This window comes from Canis lupus, chromosome X (assembly GCF_011100685.1).
Source record: "Canis lupus familiaris isolate Mischka breed German Shepherd chromosome X, alternate assembly UU_Cfam_GSD_1.0, whole genome shotgun sequence".
Taxonomy (NCBI): Eukaryota; Metazoa; Chordata; class Mammalia; order Carnivora; family Canidae; genus Canis; species Canis lupus.
In genome coordinates, this window is record NC_049260.1 from 36,299,860 (window position 1) to 36,323,590 (window position 23,731).

A 23,731-nucleotide genomic window follows, 5' to 3' on the forward strand; every position below is an offset into this window, starting at 1 on the left:
CCCCGACACATAGTTCTTAAAACTAAAATAAAACTAAACATTTAATATAGTGGTGAAGCCAGTCAAGAGAATGTTTAATTTTTTTTTAAAAAAAGTTTATGATGTAGAAGTTTTTTCTTTCAACTAGTATTTATCAAAGGTCTTCACAGGCACCCAGCTATATCCTCTCATATATCTTATTGCATTACCTTACGTATCAAGTTTCTGATGTTTATTAGGACCAAGTGATACTTTCCAACCATTTCCTATTACCCAGCACTTAAGCAGGCATTCAATAAATATGTGATGAATGAATAGCAATTTTTATCATAATACATAAAAACAAAAAATGAAAATAGATCAGATTAGCTATAAAAGCATGTACAGATCTTCATATAATTTTAAATGCCAGAGTTCAGACTTTTCTTGCTTGATACGAAACAAATATACTTTCCCTTCCTTGGCAAGTTTGCTAGTAAGTAGAAATCAGTTCTACTCTATCAGCATAAATGAATTCTACAAATATCCCCTTCTCCAAGCATAAACACCAGACCAAAAAGAAAAAGAAATAAAATTAAAATAATAAAAGAGCTATCAGTCTATTTACTTTGTGAGCTTCAAAAATACCACTAATATTATTTCAAAAGATACAAACTATTGTTTTCATGTCAGATATATTTTAAATCTATATTTAATTACTGTAAAAGTCTCCCCATGGTATATGTAATCATTCTACAATAAGGTAATTAAAATTCCTTGGCCAGCCAAATTGGGATTTACAGTTTAACTCAACTATCAGACACTACTGAAGACAAGCCTGGATGTGTTACTTAGAAATAAGCATTTAATTTGAATGGAGGGGGACACAACAACAGCCCATCTTCAAAACTGAACCTATATTTTTAAATATGTTTTAGCAAACTACTGCAGATAAATCCAAATTTAAGTGTGATCCCAAAGCAATGGATATAGTGCAAACACATGCAGATTTCTAACAAACTACTGTGAATGTTGGGGAAAATGACAACATAGTCTCTAAATAGTAATGCCCCTACTTTAAAGGTCAATCATCTCTTGACCTCCCATTTTGGGGCTAGCAGTTGTTGAAACTGAGTATCTAGGGGTGGTGCCTGGGTACAAGCTTGTTTGACAAGCTCTACTCAGAATTTTTCAATGTTACATTTTAAAATCTACTGCTTTAATATTTTTGGGCTCTAAAATTCTGCTTCTGTGAGTCTCTGTATTTGAGTATACTTTAAACTTAAAACTATTGTTTTTAAATTTTTAAAAAGATTTTATTTATTTATTCATGAGAGACACAGAGAGAGAGGCAGAGACACAGGCAGAGGGAGAAGTGAAAGCCTTGCAGGGAGCCCGATGTGGGACTCAGTCCTCGGACTGGGGATCATGACCTGAGTCTAAGGCAGACACTCAACCACTGAGCCAACCAGGCATCTCCAAAACCATTTGTAATTAAATGGGTATCAATTAGTTGGAAGAGTTTTCTAACAGAAGAAGCAACCAGAGCGGGCCATATAATTTCATAACTTCGGTTTAAGGGGGAAAAAAGGTAAAAAAAAAAAAGGGGGGGGGGAGAGGGAGAGTTGGTTATACATAGTCTTTGGCAAAGGCAGATACGGATGCCATATTAAGAAACTCACTGATAATCTAAATATATTGTTTGATCTAGCTTTTTCTACATCAGAATCATCAGTGCTGTTTCCAAGTAGCCAAAAATTGCAAAGTCAACTGACCTTATTTCACTTGTTTTCCCTTTGTCTACTCTGTATTGGTGGCATGTCAGAAATCTGTGGAAAGGGTCTGGAGTATGAGGGATCATTATACTTACTGCCAAAAACATGGAATGAACTCTGGAGTAGCTTTGTCTATACTGCAACTGTACAATCTCTTACCTAGCCAGTAGGTGGAAGCACACACAAACTTACTGCTTTGCTCTTTGAACCACAGGATCTTAAATCTTAAGAGTAAATTGGTCTTTTCTTTACTCATTTGTTTTAAACTCAGGAGATCAAAGAGAACACAAAAAACTGAACAAAGACAACTGTTGAGGTGAATTTATAAAAAATGATACAAAAGAACAATTTTAGATTCCTATTTTGTTTCTGGTCCTTTTGAGAAAACTAAGTTATTTTAACTGTGGATTCATAATCCACTTCCAGATCTCCAGAGCTAATAAAATTAATTCTAAAGTTAGAAATAGATCTTTCAAAAATTGATGTTCAATCAGGGAAAACTGAACATCAACTGATTATGACCTAATACTAAGGAATGATTGTTCATTTTGCTAGGTATGATAATATTATAAATGGATCGATATCTATGTGTATCTATATATCAAGTCCTTCTTTATAAAGCCAAATAGGAATATCTATAGGTGAAGTGGTATCACTTTAGAAATCACCAGGAAAAAAGAAAAAACAGTAAAGGACACACAGAGCAAGGATGACAAAATGCTGATAACTGTTGAAGTTCAGTGACAGGTGCATTGAGGTTCATACTATTCTCTTGTTACTTGAAATTTTCCAAAAACAAAAAGTTATGAAAATTAAGTTTTAAAGCCACGTTCTTATGATTTGGGTTAACACTGAGATTAGGTGACTGGTAGATATGCAACTTTAATGAAGTCTTAACATACATATACTGCCACTGAGGAATTATTTCAATCACTACTGAATCATACAAAAAGTTAGCTCTATAAAATCTCATATAATTTAGCAGGAGATACTAAAACTAACCTGCTAAATTCCCTGGAAACAATACCTTCCAGTTGCAGAGTGCTTCATACCATTTTACAAAGTGAATTCACATCTAGCTCTGATAATCTTATGAAGATTTTAAAGGTTAAAAAACCCTGAGGCTCAGAGAAGCTAAAAGATGTGGTTGAAGTCACATAATTAGTAAAAGGGACAGAGCTGGAATACTAACCCAGCTTTATAACACCAAAGATCATTTTCTTTCTACCATACTGTCGCTTAGATTCCTTTAAACAAATAGCAAACATGATGACATTTAGGAGAATCTTAAAATTTTGCTTTCCATGCTCATTACTTGAGAGTATATAAAACTGGTTTTTACATTTTCTCAGTGAATAATTATACAGATACAAACTTCTTGAATAAAGAATAAAATTAAATCAGAGAAAGTTTTTAAAAAAGACTTATAATATCTTAAAATTGGAAGGGACATTAAAGGCCCTCTCTAGTCCAAAATTAAACCCTTATCGTTAGCGTCCTTGGATGGGTCCAGCTTTAGCTTGAGCATTTCTAGTGAGGAATTGCATATGCTGTGAGACAGCCTGCTTCATTCACTGACTTAATCTAATTACTAAAGAGGCTTTCCTTGCTTAGAGGTGGAATCTACCCACTGCTTGTTGATTCCAGTTACAGCTCCTGACCCTACACTGGACAAACATATAATCCTCTTACATATGACACTCTTTTAAATAACTGAAGACTTCCATTATGTTCTACCATGGCCTTTGCTCTGAAGACTCCCTTGGCAGAAAAAGAAAATCAATGGATTCTTGAGTAACTAAAGCTTTCCAGTTTTTTCAACAGCTCTTCCATGGTCTTCAAACTGGGAGATGGGTATCCCTGAGAGTACCCAAAGTCACTCTAGAACATAGAAGAATTAGGATCTTTTTAAGGCAACCATGTCCATTTCTTCATTTGCCATAATTTGATCTGTCTGAAAACAAGTCTATGGCCTGCTGAGTTTCCTTTTACATCTCCACTCATATAAGTCCACCTCAAAAGAAGAACAGCTTACCCACCCTGAAAAGCCTGCCTAGCTTTAGAGACAACTAGGGAATGCGAAGCTCCTGAGGGAGAGACCCTTGAGAGCAAAACAGAGCTTCAGAAAGAAAGAGGAGAGCCATCTTATTTCATCCAGACATATATGCATGGCAAAGCCTTATCTATTTTAGAATTAAAAATCAATAGTAAGATGACTGTCATAGGGATGTCTATTAACACTTTAATTTTATTTGAAAAATGAAGGCAGATTTTTCTCTGAAAGTGAGTCTGATTTGGCTGACTGGCTTGACAGTGATGACTGGCTTTGCCATTTAGGTCACATAGCAGTCATTTTCCATAAATTGAATGAGGTAAAGGTGCCAATCTACCGTTTTGAAGAAAATACATTTAAAAGAATACACAAAACACTAAAAATTACAGCCTCACAATAGTTTTAATAGATCATCTCAAAAACATGTGAGGAGGTACTTGGTTTTCAAAGTTCTTTTTTTGCAGGTATGCCAACAAAAATTTTGAAGGCTCTGACTCTAAGAGCAAAATTTTTTTTAAAAGATTTATTTATTTATTTATTCAGAGAGAGAGAGGGGCAGAGACACAGGCAGAAGGGGAGAAGCAGGCTCCATGCAGGAAGCCCGACGCGGTACTCGATCCCGGGTCCCCAGGATCACACCCTGGGCTGCAGGTGGCGCTAAACCACTGCGCCACCGGGGCTGCCCTAAGAGCAAAATTTTATAGGCTCTTTTCCCCTCTGGTCATCCCTTTTGGGAAGCGTGCCAGTGTCCTGCTTACTATGAACACACTAGGGAGAATAGGGAGTGAGTATACAATACAGAGTGTGGGCTTGGTTCTAAGTACTATATACTTCTAATTATGTAGCCAAAGATCTCATTCAGGGCTTTTTAAAAGCTGTTGCAACAACTAACTTTCAAAACATTTACATCTTTTTCACATAAGCAGTTTCAACTAAGCTTATAGTGATCTTGCACTTATATAACTGAATGAGTGAGTCTGGATTATCTGGTCTTAAGTTTTCATCTTTTTCTGTTTCCGCTCCTTTGCTACAAACTTGTAAAATGCTTCGAAATTTTGACCTAGATATACAATGTATTAGTTAGCCTTCCATAGAGGGGTGTGAGGGGCACTTCTGCCATGGTTCCCAAGGATCACCAGTATCTCCTGGTGTTCATACCATTATGTAATCCTCTCCCCCTTATGTGTGGGCTGGATCTGGGGACTTCTAACTAACAGAATATGGTAGAAGTGATGGTGTGTGATTTCTGAGATTAGGTTACGAGACTGACTTCCATATGGAAAGGCCTGGTGACAAGGAACCTAGGGAAGCCTAGGCCAATGACTCACAGGAACTATGGCTCTCAGTTCAACAGGCTGTGGCCAACAGCCATGTGAGTGAGCTTGGAAGCAAATTCATCCCCAGTGGAGTCTTTTAAAATGATTCCAATCCGGGCCAATGCCTTGATCACCACCTTTGTAAAAGACCCTAATCAAAGTTACAGGATTAAAATTTTGAAGAGAATGCCATTCCATAAAGCTTTTATACAATCTCTTTGGACACAATCCTCCACTTAGCTACCCAGTTATACTGGGTAAACTACCCAGTTATACTATCCTTAGCTCACATTTCTCCATCTTACTGACAAAAGTTCTATGAGAAACATGTCAAGTAGCTTATTAAAATAAAATACTCTGTTGTTTACAGAAATTCCTTAACAAGCCAATATGGTAATTATATCAAAATAGGAAGTTAAGTTTGTTACTACTTGTTTTTAGTTGCCAGAGAGGCTTACTACATGGAGACCTCTACTCCCATCCTACTTCCCTTTGACAAGACTCCTATGGTCAGAATTTTATATTTTGGGGCCTGCTATTCATCTGAACTCTCTCTATAGCCATTTCTCTGAAGTATAATAGAAATGAAGGTAACTAAATATGCCCAACTGGTGTTTCCTTAGCCATTGTGAAGCTTAAGATGAGATAATCCTTTTATTCTTGTTGCTTTTTTTAAACAGATGAGTGTACAACTATTATTAAATTTTAAGAGAAAAGTGTTAGCATTATCCCAAAGCAGCACTACTTTAAAACTTTAACTCTTAAGAAAATAAAATGTACACTCACAATTCAAAAACCATGTAAAGCATTCCATCTGAGCTATATGTTTCCAATAACTCTACAATGTGGGGATGTTTCAGCATATGACAGATACTGGCTTCCCGCTTTAGATCTGCAAAACAAACACAGGACATACTTTGTTAAATAAGAACAAAAGACAATCAGAGTGAATGATGAATGAATGGATGTGGTCTATGGCAACATGAAGACTTCTCTAACTAAAGAGATGAAATCCCCCATTTAAACTAAGCTTAACTTTTTACCCTTTAAAAATCTTTGACAATATAACTTTTTCATATTTTTGCCAGTCTAAATCTCTCTATTACAGTCAATTCTTATTTTTATTTAAGTAATTAAGTTCTCTATCCAATGTGGGACCTAAGCTCAGGGCCCCTCAATTCAGAGATCAAGAACTGCATGCTCTACTGACTGAGGCAACCACGCACCCCAGCTCTTATTAATTATAAGAAATGTAAATAACATGAATACTTTTCCCCAAACTCTTACAATCAAGTATCCAAATTTATAACTTTCTTGATCTGGTAATAAATAACTCAATTTTCTGTTTTGATTTGTACATTTTTTTCTTAGTTTTCCCTAAACTGGATAAGAATATGTTGTCTATTCTTTAGCCTAAAATCTAGCATTTACACACCAGGGAAGTTACATGGAATAAAGGGCAAAAGAAAAAAATAGAATGATTTAAACAGTAAAGGCACTGCTCCCTTACCCCCAGCATCAAAGTCAGAAATTTATTTTACATCATCTATAAAATGTATTTGATAACTTCAGGACACGACTCATCATGTTAACTTGAAGAACAAATTCAGACAACGTAGGTAAGACTATTGTGTAAGTTACAGAATACTACTTGGAAAATAACACTGTTCATATCATCATCATACAAAAACACATTTTAGGCATAGACTTGCCATGTCCACATGGTGCAAGATAGCTAAAGACTTCCTGTGTTAATAGTGCTGGAGTTTTACCTGTTTGCAGATGAATAAAATCCAATGTGACATTTTTATATTTGGAAGTAGAAGGCAAACAGGTAAAGAAGAACCAAGGCTGAGGATGTACCACACAAAGCAAAAGAGATAATGTTATCTCCTTTCTGATTTATTAATTCAACTTAGCCTTGTCAAGTAAGAGCTATTGCTGTAGGCTAAACCACAGTGGACTTACATAAGGGTAGACTGAGGAAAAGAATGAGTAATTTAGACACAAGAGAAGCCACCAGAAGAGGAAGACTCAGTAATACAATTTTAAGAAAGTCAAGGGAATAGAGGGAATTAAGGCACGAGTAGTTGGAGAAGGCTGAGAAAAGGCTGTAAGTCAGCCAGAAAAGACCATTAGCATTCTGGGCAAGATCAAGTTCTGTGAGAGGTCCGGTTTGAAGTTGGTATGCAGGAGACAATTATGTAATAACATTAAAATTTATCATGTTTCTCACTGGGCTAAGCACTTAATAGAGTCATTACCCTTGCTGTCCAACTATCCTATGATGTAGGTACTTTACAAGTGAGGAAGCTGAGGCTTAGAAATGTGTTCAAGATCACACAGTTATCATTAGGGGTAGGTCTGAGCCCTGGCCTGTCCAGCTCCAAAGTTGGCAGCCCTTCCACGATATCATGCCAGGTTCAGACATGATCAAATTAGAAGAATCTGGCTGTAGGAAAGGAATGGCAAAGTCAAAGAAGGTTTTGTTTTTCTGCTTTTGCTGCTGTTTTAAAGGGAACACTGTGTTTGTAAGTGGCAGTGATGAAAGGCCCATAGGATCTACAGTCGGAAAACTGGTGCTGGGTCTAATACCTGCCAGCTGATTGTTAGCCTCTACAAATGCCTTCGTTACTGGAGATGAAATGGGTCAGGCCATAGGTGAGGCAGGACCTGCAGAGTCTACTCAGTAGACTGCCCCCTGGCCTTCAGGGGGCAGTGGTAAGATCCCCATGAAAGAATGGCTGTGCGGGGGAGAGCGGGGGCCTGGGTGGCTCTTTTGGCTCAGGTCACGATCTCACGGTTGTAAGACTGAGCTCCATGTCAGACTCCACGCTCAGTGAAGAGTCTACTTGAGATTCTCTCTCCCCCTCTGCCCCTTCCCTGACTCATTCACACACTCTCTCCAAAATAAATTTTTAAAGAAGTATGTGGACGGAGTGTACAGAATGCAGCACTGCAGGGTTCAAGGGCAGGATGGCTCAGTGTTCATGGGAAAGGAAAGAAAGGAAGAGGCACATGAAAAATGGTCTCCATCTCCAAAAGTGCTTGGAAAGGTCTTCCAGGAGAGAAGAGGTGTGAATAAGGTGTAGGTTTTGTGTGGAGAAGTCATAACTGAGAGGAAGGCTTTTGACAAGTGTGCTGGAAAGCCAGGCTGAAGCCAGGAGACATAAATCAGATACTTATGCAGGTTTTCTCTCTCCTCCTTCAAGAATGTTCTGCCTCCAGATTTTATGAAAAGCTCAGGAGTTTTATTACCCATTTTACCATTTATTTTTAATTTTGTCCCTTTCATGTAACTACAGTGTGTTTCAACTTCCACACTCACTTTGCCATGTGCCACATTTGTTGTACCAAAAGACTGCAGGTAGAAACGGATGCCCTAGGGACTCCTCTCCATCTGGGCTGCACATTTTTGCATGGAATACAACTGAACAATGCTCCTGGCCTGGTTTCTTATTATCTACCCACCCTCAAAATGAAGGCAGAATTGCTGAGGACCCTCCCTTCAAAGACTAAAGGAATGTAAACATCACTGGATCTGACATTTCAAAGACTATAGAACAGAAGACTGAACAACACAAAACTAACAACATAAAAATCTATTTGAAATTATAAGGGCAATGATGCAAAAGATGGTTTACATCTGGGATAATTATGGCATCATTTTCCATAATTCAAATATCGATTCAATGGGTATATTAAATAGCCCAAATGGGAAAATCATGGTTTGAAAAACACAAATACATTATATAAACATTCAAACTATAGATTCCAGGGACATCTGGGTGGCTCAGTGGTTGAGCGTCTGCCTTTGGCTCAGGGCGTGATCCGAGGATCTGGGATCGAGTCCCACATCGGGTTCCCCACAGGGAGCTTGCTTCTCCCTCTGCCTGTGTCTCTGTCTCTCTCTCTGTGTATCTCTTGTGAATAAATAAATAAATCTTAAAAAAAAAACAAAAAACTATAGATTCCAGGAATATTAAGTGCAGAATGCTTGTTTTTAGACGTGTATGTGAATTAAAGATATATTTATTAAGTGCGATTAATTCCTTCCTGATATAGCAAACTAAAAATAGCATTTTCCTACCAATCAATTCATGAGGCAGAATAGCAAGGAATTCAAAAGTAGGTGATGATTTGAAGTTGTGATTAACTGCTTTCAGATACTAGCACAGAACATTCCTGTGAGTGCCCTGACAAAGTTACCATTGCTGTTTTAAAACTGCTACTTTGTCCATAATAACTGGTAATTCCCCCCACTCTTCCTGTATTTTTTCAATTTGTAATCTCTTGGGGAAATTTAAAAAATAATCTATTTCTACATTTGGTCCTCTTATACTTCACTGTGTGCCTATAATAGTTCATTTATTTCCCTTTAAAAGGGGACACGAATAATACAGAAAGTACTATTTAATTTTCTGACAGTAATTGGAGAAACAGTTAAATTAAACCAATCCGCTATATGGTTTAAGTACCACCACCACCACCACCACCACCACTAGTTTCCTGAGAAGTCTGGGCATCCAACAGTAAAGCAAATGCCCTGCAGGCTCGACCTCTCTAGTCTGTTCCTCAAGTAAGGGAGAGTTAAGTAAACTGTTTCAGGTGGTCTGTTTTAAAAAGTTTCCAGGGGTGGGAGGGTGTCTGGCTGGCTCTTGGTGAAGGATGTGACTGACTCTCGATCTTTGGTTGTGAGTTCAAGCCCCTGTCAGGTATAGAGATTATTTAAAAGTAAGATCTTGAAAAAATAAAGTTTCCTGGAAAGTATTTATCATTAATTCTACTAGTTGTTCTTGTGATAGGAGAATTCTTCATACTGTCTTTTAAAAGTTGGATGCTGGGCTGCCTGGGTGGTTCAGTGGTTGAACGTCTTCCTTTGACTCGGGGTGTGATCCTGGAATCCCGGAGACGAGTCCCAGATCCTGCTCCCTGCGCTTCTTCCTCTGCCTATGTCTCTGCCTCTCTCTCTGTGTCTCTCATGAAAAAATAAAATCTTTTAAAAAAATGTTTTTATTTAAATTCAATTTGCCAACATGTGGTATAACACCCGGTGCTCATCCCATCCCATGCCCTCCTTAGAATAAATAAAATCTTAAAAAAAAAAAAGAGTTGGGTGCCACTTTCAGAGTACCACAGTTCTGCAAGTTAATTTGGCCATGGGTCAAAAATAATTTGGGTATTTACAAACAGGATCGAAAAAACAATTTCTGACATACTTAGCTTTTCTTTTTCTTTTTATTTATTTATTTATTTATTTATTTATTTATTTATTCATTCATTCATTCATTCATTCATTCATTCATTCATGAGAGAGAGAGGGGGGGGGTACAGATATAGGCAGAGGGAGAAGCCAGCTCCCTGCAAGAAGCCCGATGCAGGACTCAATCCCGGACCCTGGGATCATGGCCTGAGCTGAAGGCAGACTTTCAACCACTGAGCCACTCAGGCATCCCCATTCTTAGCTTTTGAGTAGCAGTCTTGACCTTGATATCTGAACTTAAGAAGACTTAAATTTAAGAGTTACTTTGTATAGAGTTATTCTTTAGATCAGCACTGTCCAGCAGAAATATAATGTGACACATACACAATTTTACATTTTTCAGTAGCCACATTAAAAATTAAAAGAAACAGGTGAAATTTATTTTAATAACATTTTATGCAATCTAATACACCCAAGGTATTATTTCAACATATAATCATATTTAAAATTATTAAGTATGTTTCCTTTCTGTACTAAGTCTTTGAGGTCCAGTTGTGTTTTACATTTGGACTGGCCATATTTGAGAGGCTCATAGCCACAACAGGGCTAGTGGCAACCAAAGTGAAACAGTGTAGCTCTAAATAAACTGACTTTAATTCTCACCCTCTCTCAATTGTGAGTTCTCCTGCATTTCCTATACAGATATTTGTAAAGTCATCCAGTGATTCAAAAAAAGGTTCTAAACTCAGAAGATGTGTTTTTAAAAAAACATTTCCATAGAAGGCAATTCTACTTTTAATAATCCAAATCTATCTCTTTTAACAACTGAAGCCTGGAATTTCTTCCCTATTGTTAATTTAAGTCTTCATTTGGTGGTTTTAAATTATTTCATTTACCAAACACAAAAACAGTGATCAGCACCTACTGTACTGTACTGTCCTTTGTACTCTTCCAAATTTATCGAATGACCTTAGACTATGCAGTGCAACATTTGAGAGTTTAAGTGCCCCCCTATAAATCCTTGTTTAATAATTATAGTAACACTTTGAAATAAATATATCTATTCCCATTTTATTGAGGAGGAAACTGAGGTCCTGGGTTCAGTAAGATGAAGAAATTGTTGAAATCACACAAATAGTAAGTAAAGGAAAAGCAGGACTAATAATGGAAGTCCAGAGGTCTTTATACCACACTACAATGGCTCCTGGGGCTGTATGGTTTTCACATGTGCCCTTGAGATCCAATCACACAACAATGCTAATGTACTAATTATAACCTGGGTGACAAGTCTTCAAGACTGCTACAGAACCAGTTCATGTCAGCTTGCACGGTCACCAGTGATGATTATAAACTAGACACTGCTCTTTTCCTGGCGAATGCATATTGTCATTTATTTCCAATTTCCGAGTTGTGTTAGAAACTTGATAGTTAGCAAAATTTACTAAGATCTGACCCCGGGCTCCAAATGCACATAAAGAATTTTCTAATCTAGTCATAGAAATAATAAGGGCAAGTATTAATGTATTCAGTCAAATTGATATTAATAACAAAATAAGTAAATGAAAGTCATTATTGACTCATTTTTTTCCTTGTGTACTGAAGTTAATGACCGTATGATATTTCAAAAAGGGAATTTGAACAAAATCTTGGAAGGATTATAGAAACAAAGTCAAATTCCATTGCTGAGTTCAACCTTTATATAATAACCAACTCTAAGACTAAAGATCCCAGCTGCCTTTGGCAATAATTCAGGTCAGACTGGCTTTAATGAAACTATCTTCCTATAAATCAGGAAAGTTACAATTGCACCCAAAAGCATAAGATACCTAGGAATAAACCTCACCAAAGAGGTAAGGATCTATACCCTAAACACTATAGAAAACTTCTGAAAGAAACTGAGGAAGACACAAAGAGATGGAAAAATATTCCATGCTCATGGATTGGCAGAATCAATATTGTGAAAATGTCAATGTTACCCAGGGCAATTTACACGTTTAATGCAATCCCTATCAAAATACCATGGACTTTCTTCAGAGAGTTTGAACAAATTATTTTAAGATTTGTGTGGAATCAGAAAAGACCCCGAATAGCCAGGGAAATTTTAAAAAAGAAAACCATATCTGGGGGCATCACAATGCCAGATTTCAGGTTGTACTACAAAGCTGTGGTCATCAAGACAGTGTGGTACTGGCACAAAAACAGACACATAGATCAATGGAACAGAATAGAGAACCCAGAAGTGGACCCTGAACTTTATGGTCAACTAATATTCGATAAAGGAGGAAAGACTATCCATTGGAAGAAAGACAGTCTCTTCAATAAATGGTGCTGGGAAAATTGGACATCCACATGCAGAAGAATGAAACTAGACCACTCTCTTTCACCATACACAAAGATAAACTCAAAATGGATGAAAGATCTAAATGTGAGACAAGATTCCATCAAAATCCTAGAGGAGAACACAGGCAACACCCTTTTTGAACTTGGCCACAGTAACTTCTTGCAAGATACATCCACGAAGGCAAAAGAAACAAAAGCAAAAATGATCTATTGGGACTTCATCAAGATAAGAAGCTTTTGCACAGCAAAGGATACAGTCAACAAAACTAAAAGACAACCTACAGAATGGGAGAAGATATTTGCAAATGACGTATCAGAGAAAGGGCTAGTTTCCAAGATCTATAAAGAACTTCTTAAACTCAACACCAAAGAAACAAACAATCCAATCATGAAATGGGCAAAAGACATGAAGAGAAATCTCACAGAGGAAGACATAGACATGGCCAACATGCACATGAGAAAATGCTCCGCATCACTTGCCATCAGGGAAATACACATCAAAACCACAATGAGATACCACCTCACACCAGTGAGAATGGGGAAAATTAACAAGGCAGGAAACCACAAATGTTGGAGAGGATGCGGAGAAAAGGGAACCCTCTTACACTGTTGGTGGGAATGTGAACTGGTGCAGCCACTCTGGAAAACTGTGTGGAGGTTCCTCAAAGAGTTAAAACTTTATGACCTACGACCCAGCAGTTGCACTGTTGGGGATTTACCCCAATGATTCAGATGCAATGAAACGCCGGGACTGGGACACCTGCACCCCAATGTTTATAGCAGCAATGTCCACAATAGCCAAACTGTGGAAGGAGCCTCGGTGTCCATCGAAAGATGAATGGATAAAGAAGATGTGGTTTATGTATACAATGGAATATTACTCAGCCATTAGAAACGACAAATACCCACCATTTGCTTCAACATGGATGGAACTGGAGGGTATTATGCTGAGTGAAGTAAGTCAATCGGAGAAGGACAAACAGTGTATGTTCTCATTCAGTTGGGGAATATAAATAATAGTGAAAGGGAATATAAGGGAAGGGAGAAGAAATGTGTGGGAAATATCAGAAAGGGAGACAGAACATAAAGACTCCTAACTCTGGGAAACGAACTAGGGGTGGTGGAAGGGGAGGAGGGCGGGGGGTGGGAGTGAGTGGGCGACAGGCACTGAGGGGGATACTTGATGGGATGAGCACTGGGTGTTATTCTGTATGTTGGTAAATTGAACACCAATAAAAATTATTTTATTAAAAAAAAATAAATCAGGAAAGTTGACCTCAACCAGTGGATGACCAGAGGCCCACACAGGCCCACACACCAATCTGGGTTAACTGCAAACTCATTATTTCTTTGATCTTTTACACATTTTACCACCACCCTATACATTTTTTTATCTTTTTTTACAAAGAAAAATCAAAGCAGCTTCTAATATCTGAATTCTTGCCCATATTTTTTTGATCCTAAATTTTTAGGATTTTAGATTTTTAAGATCTAAAAATCTTAACTCTCAGGTGATAAAGAAAGGAGGCAGCATACCATTAATTGAGAATATTTGATTGATAGAAAATCTTTTCTTAAATAGGCAAAAGTATTAGAAATCAATGTTAATTGCATTAACCATTTACAAATCACTGGGGTTTTGGTAATATATTTCTTCAAGTATTTTCAGTTCTGATAAATACATTAAAGCAGCCTGCCCAGTTGACTTCGATATTTATTTATTTAATTTTTAAAAATATTTTATTTATTTATTCATGAGAGACACACAGAGAGAGAGGCAGAGACATAGGTAGAGGGAGAAGCAGGCTCCCCACAAGGGAGCCTGATGTGGGACTCGATCCCAGCACCCCAGGATCACACCCTGAGCTGAAGGCAAGACGCTCAACCACTGAGTCACCCAGGCATCCCGAATTCCAAATTTAAATTGAATTCGGCCCTGTATTTATAAACAACTAACAGCTGTAAAGTAGGCTAATGCCAATTATTCTGAGAACTACTTGTCTTCCCTCTCTTCACTAGAATGAGTTTGGCAAATAATCATCTGAAGTGCCATCCATTTTCTAGGGACTTCCATTTAAAAAAATTTCAGGTCATTCCTAATTAATACTGAAGTACTATAAATCACTGAACTTACTAATTAGATATTAATAAAGCTTACAGATGGCTAATTCAATGATCTTTACCAATATTTATCTTCTGAAATGTTAAAATCCTGAAAGAAGATCATTTGCTTAAAAGCCATTTGTGTGTAAGAACCAACCTTAGGTTAAACAGAAACCAAATTCTTTGTCCCCTAGAAGATATAACTGAATCTTCTATTCAAGCAGTTACTCAACCATGGATTTGGTGAAAATCTGTTTTGCACTCAGCTAGTAAGATGTTCACTATATGAATAAAAGGGAAAGGCAGAGGTTACTGAAATCCAAACCAAATAAACTTCCAGTAATAGAGCTTTTCTCAAGTAAATAAATGGCCATTCTTAAGATATTTTGTAAATGACAAAGATAGAAAATACAATATTTTAAACATTTATAGAAGGTAGAATTTCTCTGTTGCTGTTTACACTTGGGAAATGTAAACCAAAAAGCTTTGCAAAAAAGGTGGTAAGATGGGGCATTTTACTATTATAAAAACCAGACACCTATTAAAAATAGTACTCCTAGTTTTATAAATGAAAATTAGAGAAATGCCAGTTTATGCCTCACTTACTTTTCAAGATTAAAGCCTTAAAAAACATATCTGTTAGGAGCACGAAGGAATTTTGTGGAATGAGAGTGTATACATTTGTTAAAAGTCACTGGACTGAACACTTAAATGGGTTCATTTTATGGAGTGTAAATTTTTATTCAATAATGCTTACAAAGAAAGTTACTGCAGTAAGACTGGAATGCAACTGACATGTCTCAGTTAAAAGAGGTCATCCACATATCTGTATTTTATACTCCTAATTGTGTTACCTATCATTGCCTTCTATTTTTATTAGTGATAGCTGAGGAGTTCAACAAGCATATGTGCCAGGATAGGCTTCCTTACTACCCAGGTCCCCTCCATACCTCCTTCCTCCAGGATAGGACCAGCCCAGGAAACACTGCCAGCAAGACCAAACATTTCCCCAGAAAGCAATTTGCAGTCTGTGCTAATATATAAATAAAAGAATTACTGAGGCCAAGATTCTCTGCGGCATAGTGAATTTGTTATCAGTTTTATTTTTTAAATGAGTTTCCCCATCCAGCAGAATCCTTTTATCAATACGTCTCATAAAAATAATAAAACACCAAATTTAATAGTAAAAAAATAAGTACTGATGTATGTACTCATTGTGAAAAGGATCAATAAAAACAATAAGCTGTTTTGATAAAGAACAATTTGCAATCAGGTATTATGGAGAGCCCTATGGATTCACAGCCTCAACCACCAAATTATTTCTTTATTTTATTTTGTTGGGCCACTACCAAAATCCAGATTTCTATGAATAGCTTCAAATGGCTAATAGGTGTATGTAATTTAAGTACCTTGCCTTATAGTCTTAGTTTTTTAAAAAGAAATAATGAAGAAGCTTAAAAGTGTAGTAGAAATTTTTTGTTTCAAAGTGGAATCACTGGACTGTGGTTGAAAGTGGCAGCAGGGAGAGGATGCTTTTTGTACACAGTGAAATTTTGGACTAAGGGAAACACAAGTAGTTCCGAAAAGGCCATATTTCTCCTCTTTAAAGTAAAAAATTAAGTAAATTAATACACTGCTTTACCCTTATAACAATCTATCTTCATTTAATCTTTCCTACAAAACCATGAGGTAGCAATAGTTAAGTAGCTGAAAATGTGGCAGCTATCTAGATCAGAAATTTTTAACTAATTTAGGATCAAAGACTATTTTATAAATCTGTTAATGTGATGGGTACTCTGCCCCAAAAGGTTTTGCAGTAAGATTTAAGGGAAGCACAAAAGCCTAAGAGACGGACCTACATACTGATGTCCAAGGATTACATGTCAGGCAATCATGTAACCCAGCTTCTAAAGGTCACAAAGAGTACTATTGAAACTAGAAAGCCATAGAAGTTGGTGCCTCCTTACAATGGGCACTACTGAGGATAGTGGGATAATAATGGGCACAATTGGAGGATAACCATTACTAGACATTTAGTCTAGTCATTTTAGCCTCTGCTCCAAACCTAGTACTTTAATCTGTGAAATGCATGAAGCCACCACAAAGTGTATTTTTGTTTTTTTTTTAATTTACAGAAAGTTCCCTTGGATTCCATGTGGTCCAATTTCCTAATTCCCATCTTAATATCAAAACAATATAAATTCTTTATTAATTAGAGAATGTTTACACACACAAAATAAATACATCTTGTATATTTATGCTGAGTGTTTTCCCCATTTGTTGTAGGCTGAATGCCAGGATATGTATTTCCTTACTCTCTAAAGAATGTACATTTATAATCAACCTGCCTTCCTTGGCTTTTTTCTTAATAGCTCTTTTGTCATTTCATCAAATTTGGACTGGGTAAAACCTAAGTTCCCTTAGAAATTGAGATGGAGGCAGAGGCTTCTAGCATCTGATTCACACACAGCTGAGTGCAATCCTGGCAAAGGAGGATGTTCAGAGCCAGTAAGAACAAGTAGAAGGAAATCAGGCAGGGCCTTAAACCCTCTTCATTTAAGAATCCATTTGGCACTTAGTAGTAACAAGAGACCTAATTCAGGTCTCAATATTATGGGAAACAAAAACAATCAAGATCTTATTTAGGTCATTCTACATAATGGTTTATTTCATACAAGTGACTTTTCCAGAAGGGTACCAACTCATCCTGGTCTGCCTGGGACTTTCCAGTTGTAGCATTAAGAACCTGCCCTCCTATATCCTGAGAACCTGCCCTCAATCCCAGGCAAACTGAGATGGTTGGTCACCCTATTTCCACAGATCTGGCACTTATCCTTCCAAATGCTAACACTCTTCTACTAGGAGGCAGTTATAACAGAGCAACAGATGTGTAGTCAAAGGCTCATCTTTTTTTAGGGGGGCAGATAGAGAAAGAGCAAGCAAGAGAGCGTGAGCACTTGTGTGCATGAGCAGGGGAAGGAGCAGAGGGAGAGAGAGAATCTTAGGTAGACTCCACGCTCATCGCAGAGCCCAATGTGGGGCTTGATCTCACGACCCTGAGATCATGATCTGAGCTGAAATCAAGAGTTGGATGCTTAACTGACTGAGCCACCCAGGCACCCCCAAAAGGCCTATCTTTAAATCTTGTCTCTATCACTTAATAGCTGCATAACCTTGAATATTAGTTTCCTTATCTATAAAATCCAAAGAGTAAGAGAATAGCTCTCATACTGAATTGAAGTTAGCTCTGGATGGCTAATAAAGTATGTGGAAGTGCTTGCCATGGTGAGCATGTGCACAATAAGTTGTTTCCTTTCCCTGTGACCATCTTTGGTTGAAATAATTCTTTCCTACCTTTACTGAATGTCAGTCAAACCAAATTTGATTACAAAAAGTTGGCAGTGTGAATATGCAATTACTAAACCACAGCACCACACAGTTCTAAACTTACTTTTACTTTGCAGTTTTTAATCTATAATTTTTTGGGACAGTCGTGTAATATAACTTGTACAGAACTGAATCTGTACTTGACCACAGGATAACTTGGGAAAATAAATAAAATACAGGTATACAAAGTATCTAAAGATGACACTGGTAAAAAAAAAAAAAAAGTGAAGCAGAATCTACACAGCTAGCTACATGTGTGTGGCCTACTGACTACACAGCATCATAATTCTTCCAGACAGCCCTTGGACTCATCCTCGCATCAACTACTACCTCTCATCCACTTCTGAAATGCAGCTGCCAAAACCTGTTCATTCTATTTCTGCAACACCTGTCAAAATGATCTGCCCCTTCCTGCACTTACCCTAGTTTCAGCCCTCATGGATTCTTGTCTGGGTCTTTTAATGGGTTTCTTTGCTTCTAGTTCCTTCTTTTCCTTTTACTCATGAAATTGTCATCATAGTTTTAGTCTAAAACAGGTATTATCACATCACTCCAAAAACCTTCATTGCTTTGCATTCCATACACCACAACATTACAATCCCTCAGTTTGGCTTTGGAAGCATTCTAAAAATGATTTTAAGTCCAGCAGCTTAACAGGGTTCACAGAGCTATTTAGCACATAATTGAAAAAGGAACCAAGTTCTCTTGCTTTTTAGTCAGGTAAGTTAGGTTTGCTTCTTTCTTTCTTTGGATGTACACGTACTACATTCCTTTCCAGCTTCATCCCACATCCTCCCTGACACTCCTGTCCTGAACTACCTGCAGTATCTGCAACCCACCCCACTTTTCGCCCATGCCTCTATGCTCTTAAAAATGCTGTTTTCCTCTGTTTGACACTCCATGTGCTTCCTTCTCTGCTAGTAACCCCCGACTCACTCAACAAAATTTTACTCACACTTTGCCTCAATGTTCTCCTTGACAATCTCCCCAGCTGAAGCAGGGAGATCTAACAACATTTTCCCTGCTGTGATCTAACAACATTTTCCCCACCCCCATCCAGACCTGAGTATCTCATCATTTGCCCAACTGTACTACTGTTGGTGATTCTCATTCTTGCCAACTCTGCTAGAAGGCAGTGCCAAACAATGCAGAACTCCACTTGACCAATGTCTATTACATCTTCTGTCTCACATCAAAGTACATGTATCACGGAGTCAGTGTCAGAAATGGGAAAGACAGTAAGAGAACTATTGTCATGTGCACCTATCTTCACATTTTACTCATAAGAAAAATGAGCTCCTAGAAAAAGCAAGTGATATGTCCAGTCACACAGCTAGTTCACTGCACAACTGGAAGATGAACTCAGCCTCTGGCTCCCAACATGCAATCTTTCTGCTGCCCTATAACTTATTGGAAGAATACTTTTAAAATGTCCAAAATTTGAGGCAATCTACTCTAGGTAGTACCTCCACACTGATTAAAAACTGTTTTCAGAGTATGACCCAAAGCAAATGAAATCTATGTGTGGATAACTGGGTGCTAATGTTACTCTGTATAGTGTATTACCATGAATTCCAATGGAAAACTTCAAGGTACTCTCACTATTAAATGCACTAGCTTTACACAAATGTAATAGATGCCTAACATTTCTATGTCACTGAATAGTGTATATACTAGAATTTCATTAGGTTAAATGATCACAACTCCAAAAGAAGTGTAGAAAAAAGATTGAATTTTTTACTCTTGTGAGAAATAGAGGAACTAGAGGATGACACCAGAGATCGGAACTAGAGGATGACACTAGAGATCATATTAAAGCTATTTACATAAATAATATCACCAAGATCTGTGGCTATAGACAGTAGTATTATTAGTCTTGATAATACAAAAATAAGGTGATTATTTGCCCTTGACATGTCTAACAAAAATATCTGATGAGTGCTTTGAGTCAGGCTCAGTTTGAGACCTGTCAATTTATTCAACCCACAGAACAACCCGAAGAGGCAGATGATAGCCATTTTACATATGAAGCAGCTGAAGCAAGAGCAGTTAAGAAACTCACCACCAGAACTCACCTGCAGAGTAAGGATTTGAACCCAGTCAGTTTTGCCACAGTACCTATGCTCTTCACACTCCCCTATGCTGCTTCTTAGGTCTACAACTACTCAATTCTGAAGATAAACTTGATAGGTAAGCTATTTCTCAAAACTTAAATGTAAGGCCTTGATTAAAGTAAAATGTGATCAGAGCAAATTTTCAGTAATAAGATAATAATACTTTAAAAAAAATCTTAGTTTAGTCCTTTCAATTCAAGTCATCAGATTATACTTTTGAAACACTACTTTGCTATTATGTGCAGAATCATTACAAATATAATGACTGGGCAGGGCTTCTGGTATGGCTGTGTAAGGAAACCTTGCCCCCTACAGAGAGATATATTTAGCTGGTCAAAATTAATGACCAAAGTCTCTGGAGATTGATCAAAGGGTTTATAATAAATTGAGAAACACTTAATCAATAAAATCCACAGAAACTAAGAAGCTGTGACATTCAGGATAAGGATAGTATCTGTGCCCTTGCAACTCTGACTTGTGTTGGAACTGTTCTAAGGTGCCCAGCAGCTGAGTGGCAGGATCAGCTCCTTGAGGTGGAAGAGCTATTTGGGATGGATTTTGCAGCTGGTGAACATTGGGAGATCCCAATCCCATTTTGTACAGCTCCAGGCTATGGAAGGCATATATTGAGTGGCTGGTAGAAACCAGATGGCAGCACCCATTCCCCAATGCCCACCTCTAGCTAAGTACAGATTATCCAGATGGGGCAGCTGGTAAAAAGTGTAATCCCACTGTTCTGTGCTGCAAGAGAGCTACAGAGTTGGGCTTGGCAGCTAAGTGGTAGCTCCTATCTCCTTCAACTTCCTAAGTGGAAGGCCTTGTCCAAGTACATTTAGCACCTGGTGAACAGTGGTAGATGTCATCATGCCTGACTATGGGTGTGAAAGATCCATACTGAATGCTAACAGCAGCCAGGAGGGGGCACCAGTTCATGCCTTATCCCTCCTACACACAAAGACCTGCTCTATAGGGAGGATCTGGGAGGAACAACTAGTGAGGAATGAATTCCCCGTTCCTCCAGCTCCTGTTCCACAGTACCAGAGATTCTACTTAGAGGAGAATGTAGCAAACTTAACAGACTAACAAACCCTACCCCTGATGAGGGGCTAGACTTTAATTGCATTAGCCTATGAAGCAATTTATACCATAAGGCATTGTTGAAAATTGTATCAGCTAGCAATTAGTACAGGGTGATACCAACAGAAGTAGATCATCTTAATGGGAAACCAGGGAGAAGAGACAAAGAGAGCCCAGGTAAAGCCACAGTCATTCTTGACGGTCAGTAAGGTTGTGGTCATGCCCTAGTCCACTGGAGAGAGACATCAGAGGTTACTGTGAGCTAGCCCAGCAAATCACTAAACAAATAAGCAAACAAGAACAAGCCCTGAAGTATGGGAGAGAGGTCAATATCCAGGGCAGCTATGACAGAAAATTAGGAGACATTAAAAAAAAAAAAAAACAGCGAAGTGTAACACACAGGTTTAAAAAAGTACAGAAAATAGAAACTGCCTTTGAGGGGGCCAAGATGTTGGACTTGGCAGGAAAGATTTTAAAGCAGCTATTAGAAATGTATTCAGAGAACTAAAGGAAATTCATGCTTAAAGAATTAAAGAAAGTGTGACAAAATCTCAAATAGAGAATATCAGTAAGAGAATTATAGAAAAGAGCAAAATGTATATTCTGGGGTTAAAAGTACAATAACCAGGATGAAAAATTTATTAGAAAGGCTCAAAAATAGAATTGAACTGACAAAAGGATCACCAAACTTGAAGATTGGTTGACAGAGATGATGTAATTTGAAGAACACAGAGGAAAAAAAAGAAGCATCAACAGAGCTTCAGAGAAATGTGGGACACCAATTAACACACTGACATATGTATAATGGGAGTAGCATAAGAATAAAAGAGAGAAAAAAGAGCTGAAAAAAGTACACTGATATAAATAAATGGGTGGTGGTGGGGACAGGGGAGGAGACAGACAAACCTCTCACATAGAAGATATTCAAATACCAATCAGGTTATCTGATTCTATTCTTTAAGGCTTCATGAATCTTTCTTTTTTTGGGGGGGGAGGGGGGTCTATCCCAAATGCCACCTAGGAATTAGTTAAGGCCATCATTTATCTTGTTCATATTATGGTAAAACCCCTCAAATTTCATCCTCATAACTATGGTCAAAGAGTTCTTTTCTAAAATGAAAAGTCAATCATGTCTGACTATATTTTCCCCACACTCAAACCCTATCCCCCTAGACGTGGCTTATTGGTCCATTTGGAGCTTTTCAGAATCACTATAGTACTTATTTTTAAAAATAGCCTCCTGGTCCACACCCCAGACCTACTAGATTGGACTAAGTGAGGAAGGGGCCCAAAGATCAATCAGTGCTTTAAATAACCACCACTCTCACCCTCTCTCCTACAATTCTGCATAATAAAGAATGAGATCCACAGTGAACTGGCCCCTGCTTAGGTCTGCATCCTTAGCTCTTGTTGCTCCCAGAAAGTTCCAAATGATGATCATTATGTGACCAGAGATGGCTATATTGTAGGAGAGGGTAACCATATTCATACAATATGTAATGCATATGATTTAGGGAATCATAATTCAAATGTCTGAATAAGTAAACCAATAATTCCACTTAAACATGGTGGCCTAAATGCATGCATGTCTTTGCTACTACTCTTAAAGCCCAAGTAATACGTCAGCAAGGCATTAAAAAGGCACAGACCGACAAAGATAAAGAGTCTGAGAAGAGGCAGCAACAACACTAGATAAACAAAATCTTGGATGGTAGAAATTAATGGGCAAAGCTAGCAGATCAGTGAAAGCTGAAATTCAAACGTGGGAGCCATTAAGATGAGAGACTCTCAATCTCTGACCATGGGGATTGCAAACAACTAACAATCCCAAGTGCAGCACTAGGAATCCATCACTGTGATCCCACCAACACCATACTTTTCACAGACTACTCTCAGCCAGTGATTAAGCGACAGGAATACTAGAGCAGGCTTGTCTCTATGAGACGTGGGACTCGGATGGCCAACACTGGCTCAAGGACTCCCAGTAGGCCTCACCAAAATGTTCTTAGAACTGCACTTTAGTCTAAGATTTTTCTTGCCCTTTCTCCTCCAAAAAAGTCAGACCTTTGTAACCTGTGATGGCTCTCCCAGCCTCCTCTGGCTCCTTCCCCTTCTGTTTTCACCCAAAGGTAGTTTCCCAATTTCTTGCACATCTAATCCTTTCTGGTATTTGCTTTTTCACCTGAAGGAATTTGTGCCAAGCTTGCAACAAGGCAGGCCAATAAGGAGCAAGATGAAATGCCTACCTCCCCACGTGTTCCCAAGAAAGTTTTAGGAAAAGGAAACACTAGGAAAAACATTAAGAAGAGGAAATATCTTTGAAGGCAGGGGTGTATGCTGGAGCAGACAATAGGAGGATTGAATGAACCTTTCCTGAGGCAGTCTGACCCCAGATATCCTTGACC

The 23,731-nt window shown here is 37.9% G+C and overlaps 1 protein-coding gene across 12 annotated transcripts in view; it reads right to left on the reverse strand.

Annotated features, from left to right (window-relative positions):
* CASK (calcium/calmodulin dependent serine protein kinase) overlaps positions 1–23,731 on the reverse strand; it is a 350,654-nt gene that overhangs the window by 217,107 nt on the left and 109,816 nt on the right. For all 12 annotated transcript variants that reach the window (XM_038587210.1, XM_038587220.1, XM_038587216.1 and 9 more), the window contains exon 3: positions 5,889–5,994. In XM_038587210.1, the coding sequence (XP_038443138.1) occupies positions 5,889–5,994 (106 nt within the window). The remainder of the gene's footprint in view (positions 1–5,888; positions 5,995–23,731) is intronic.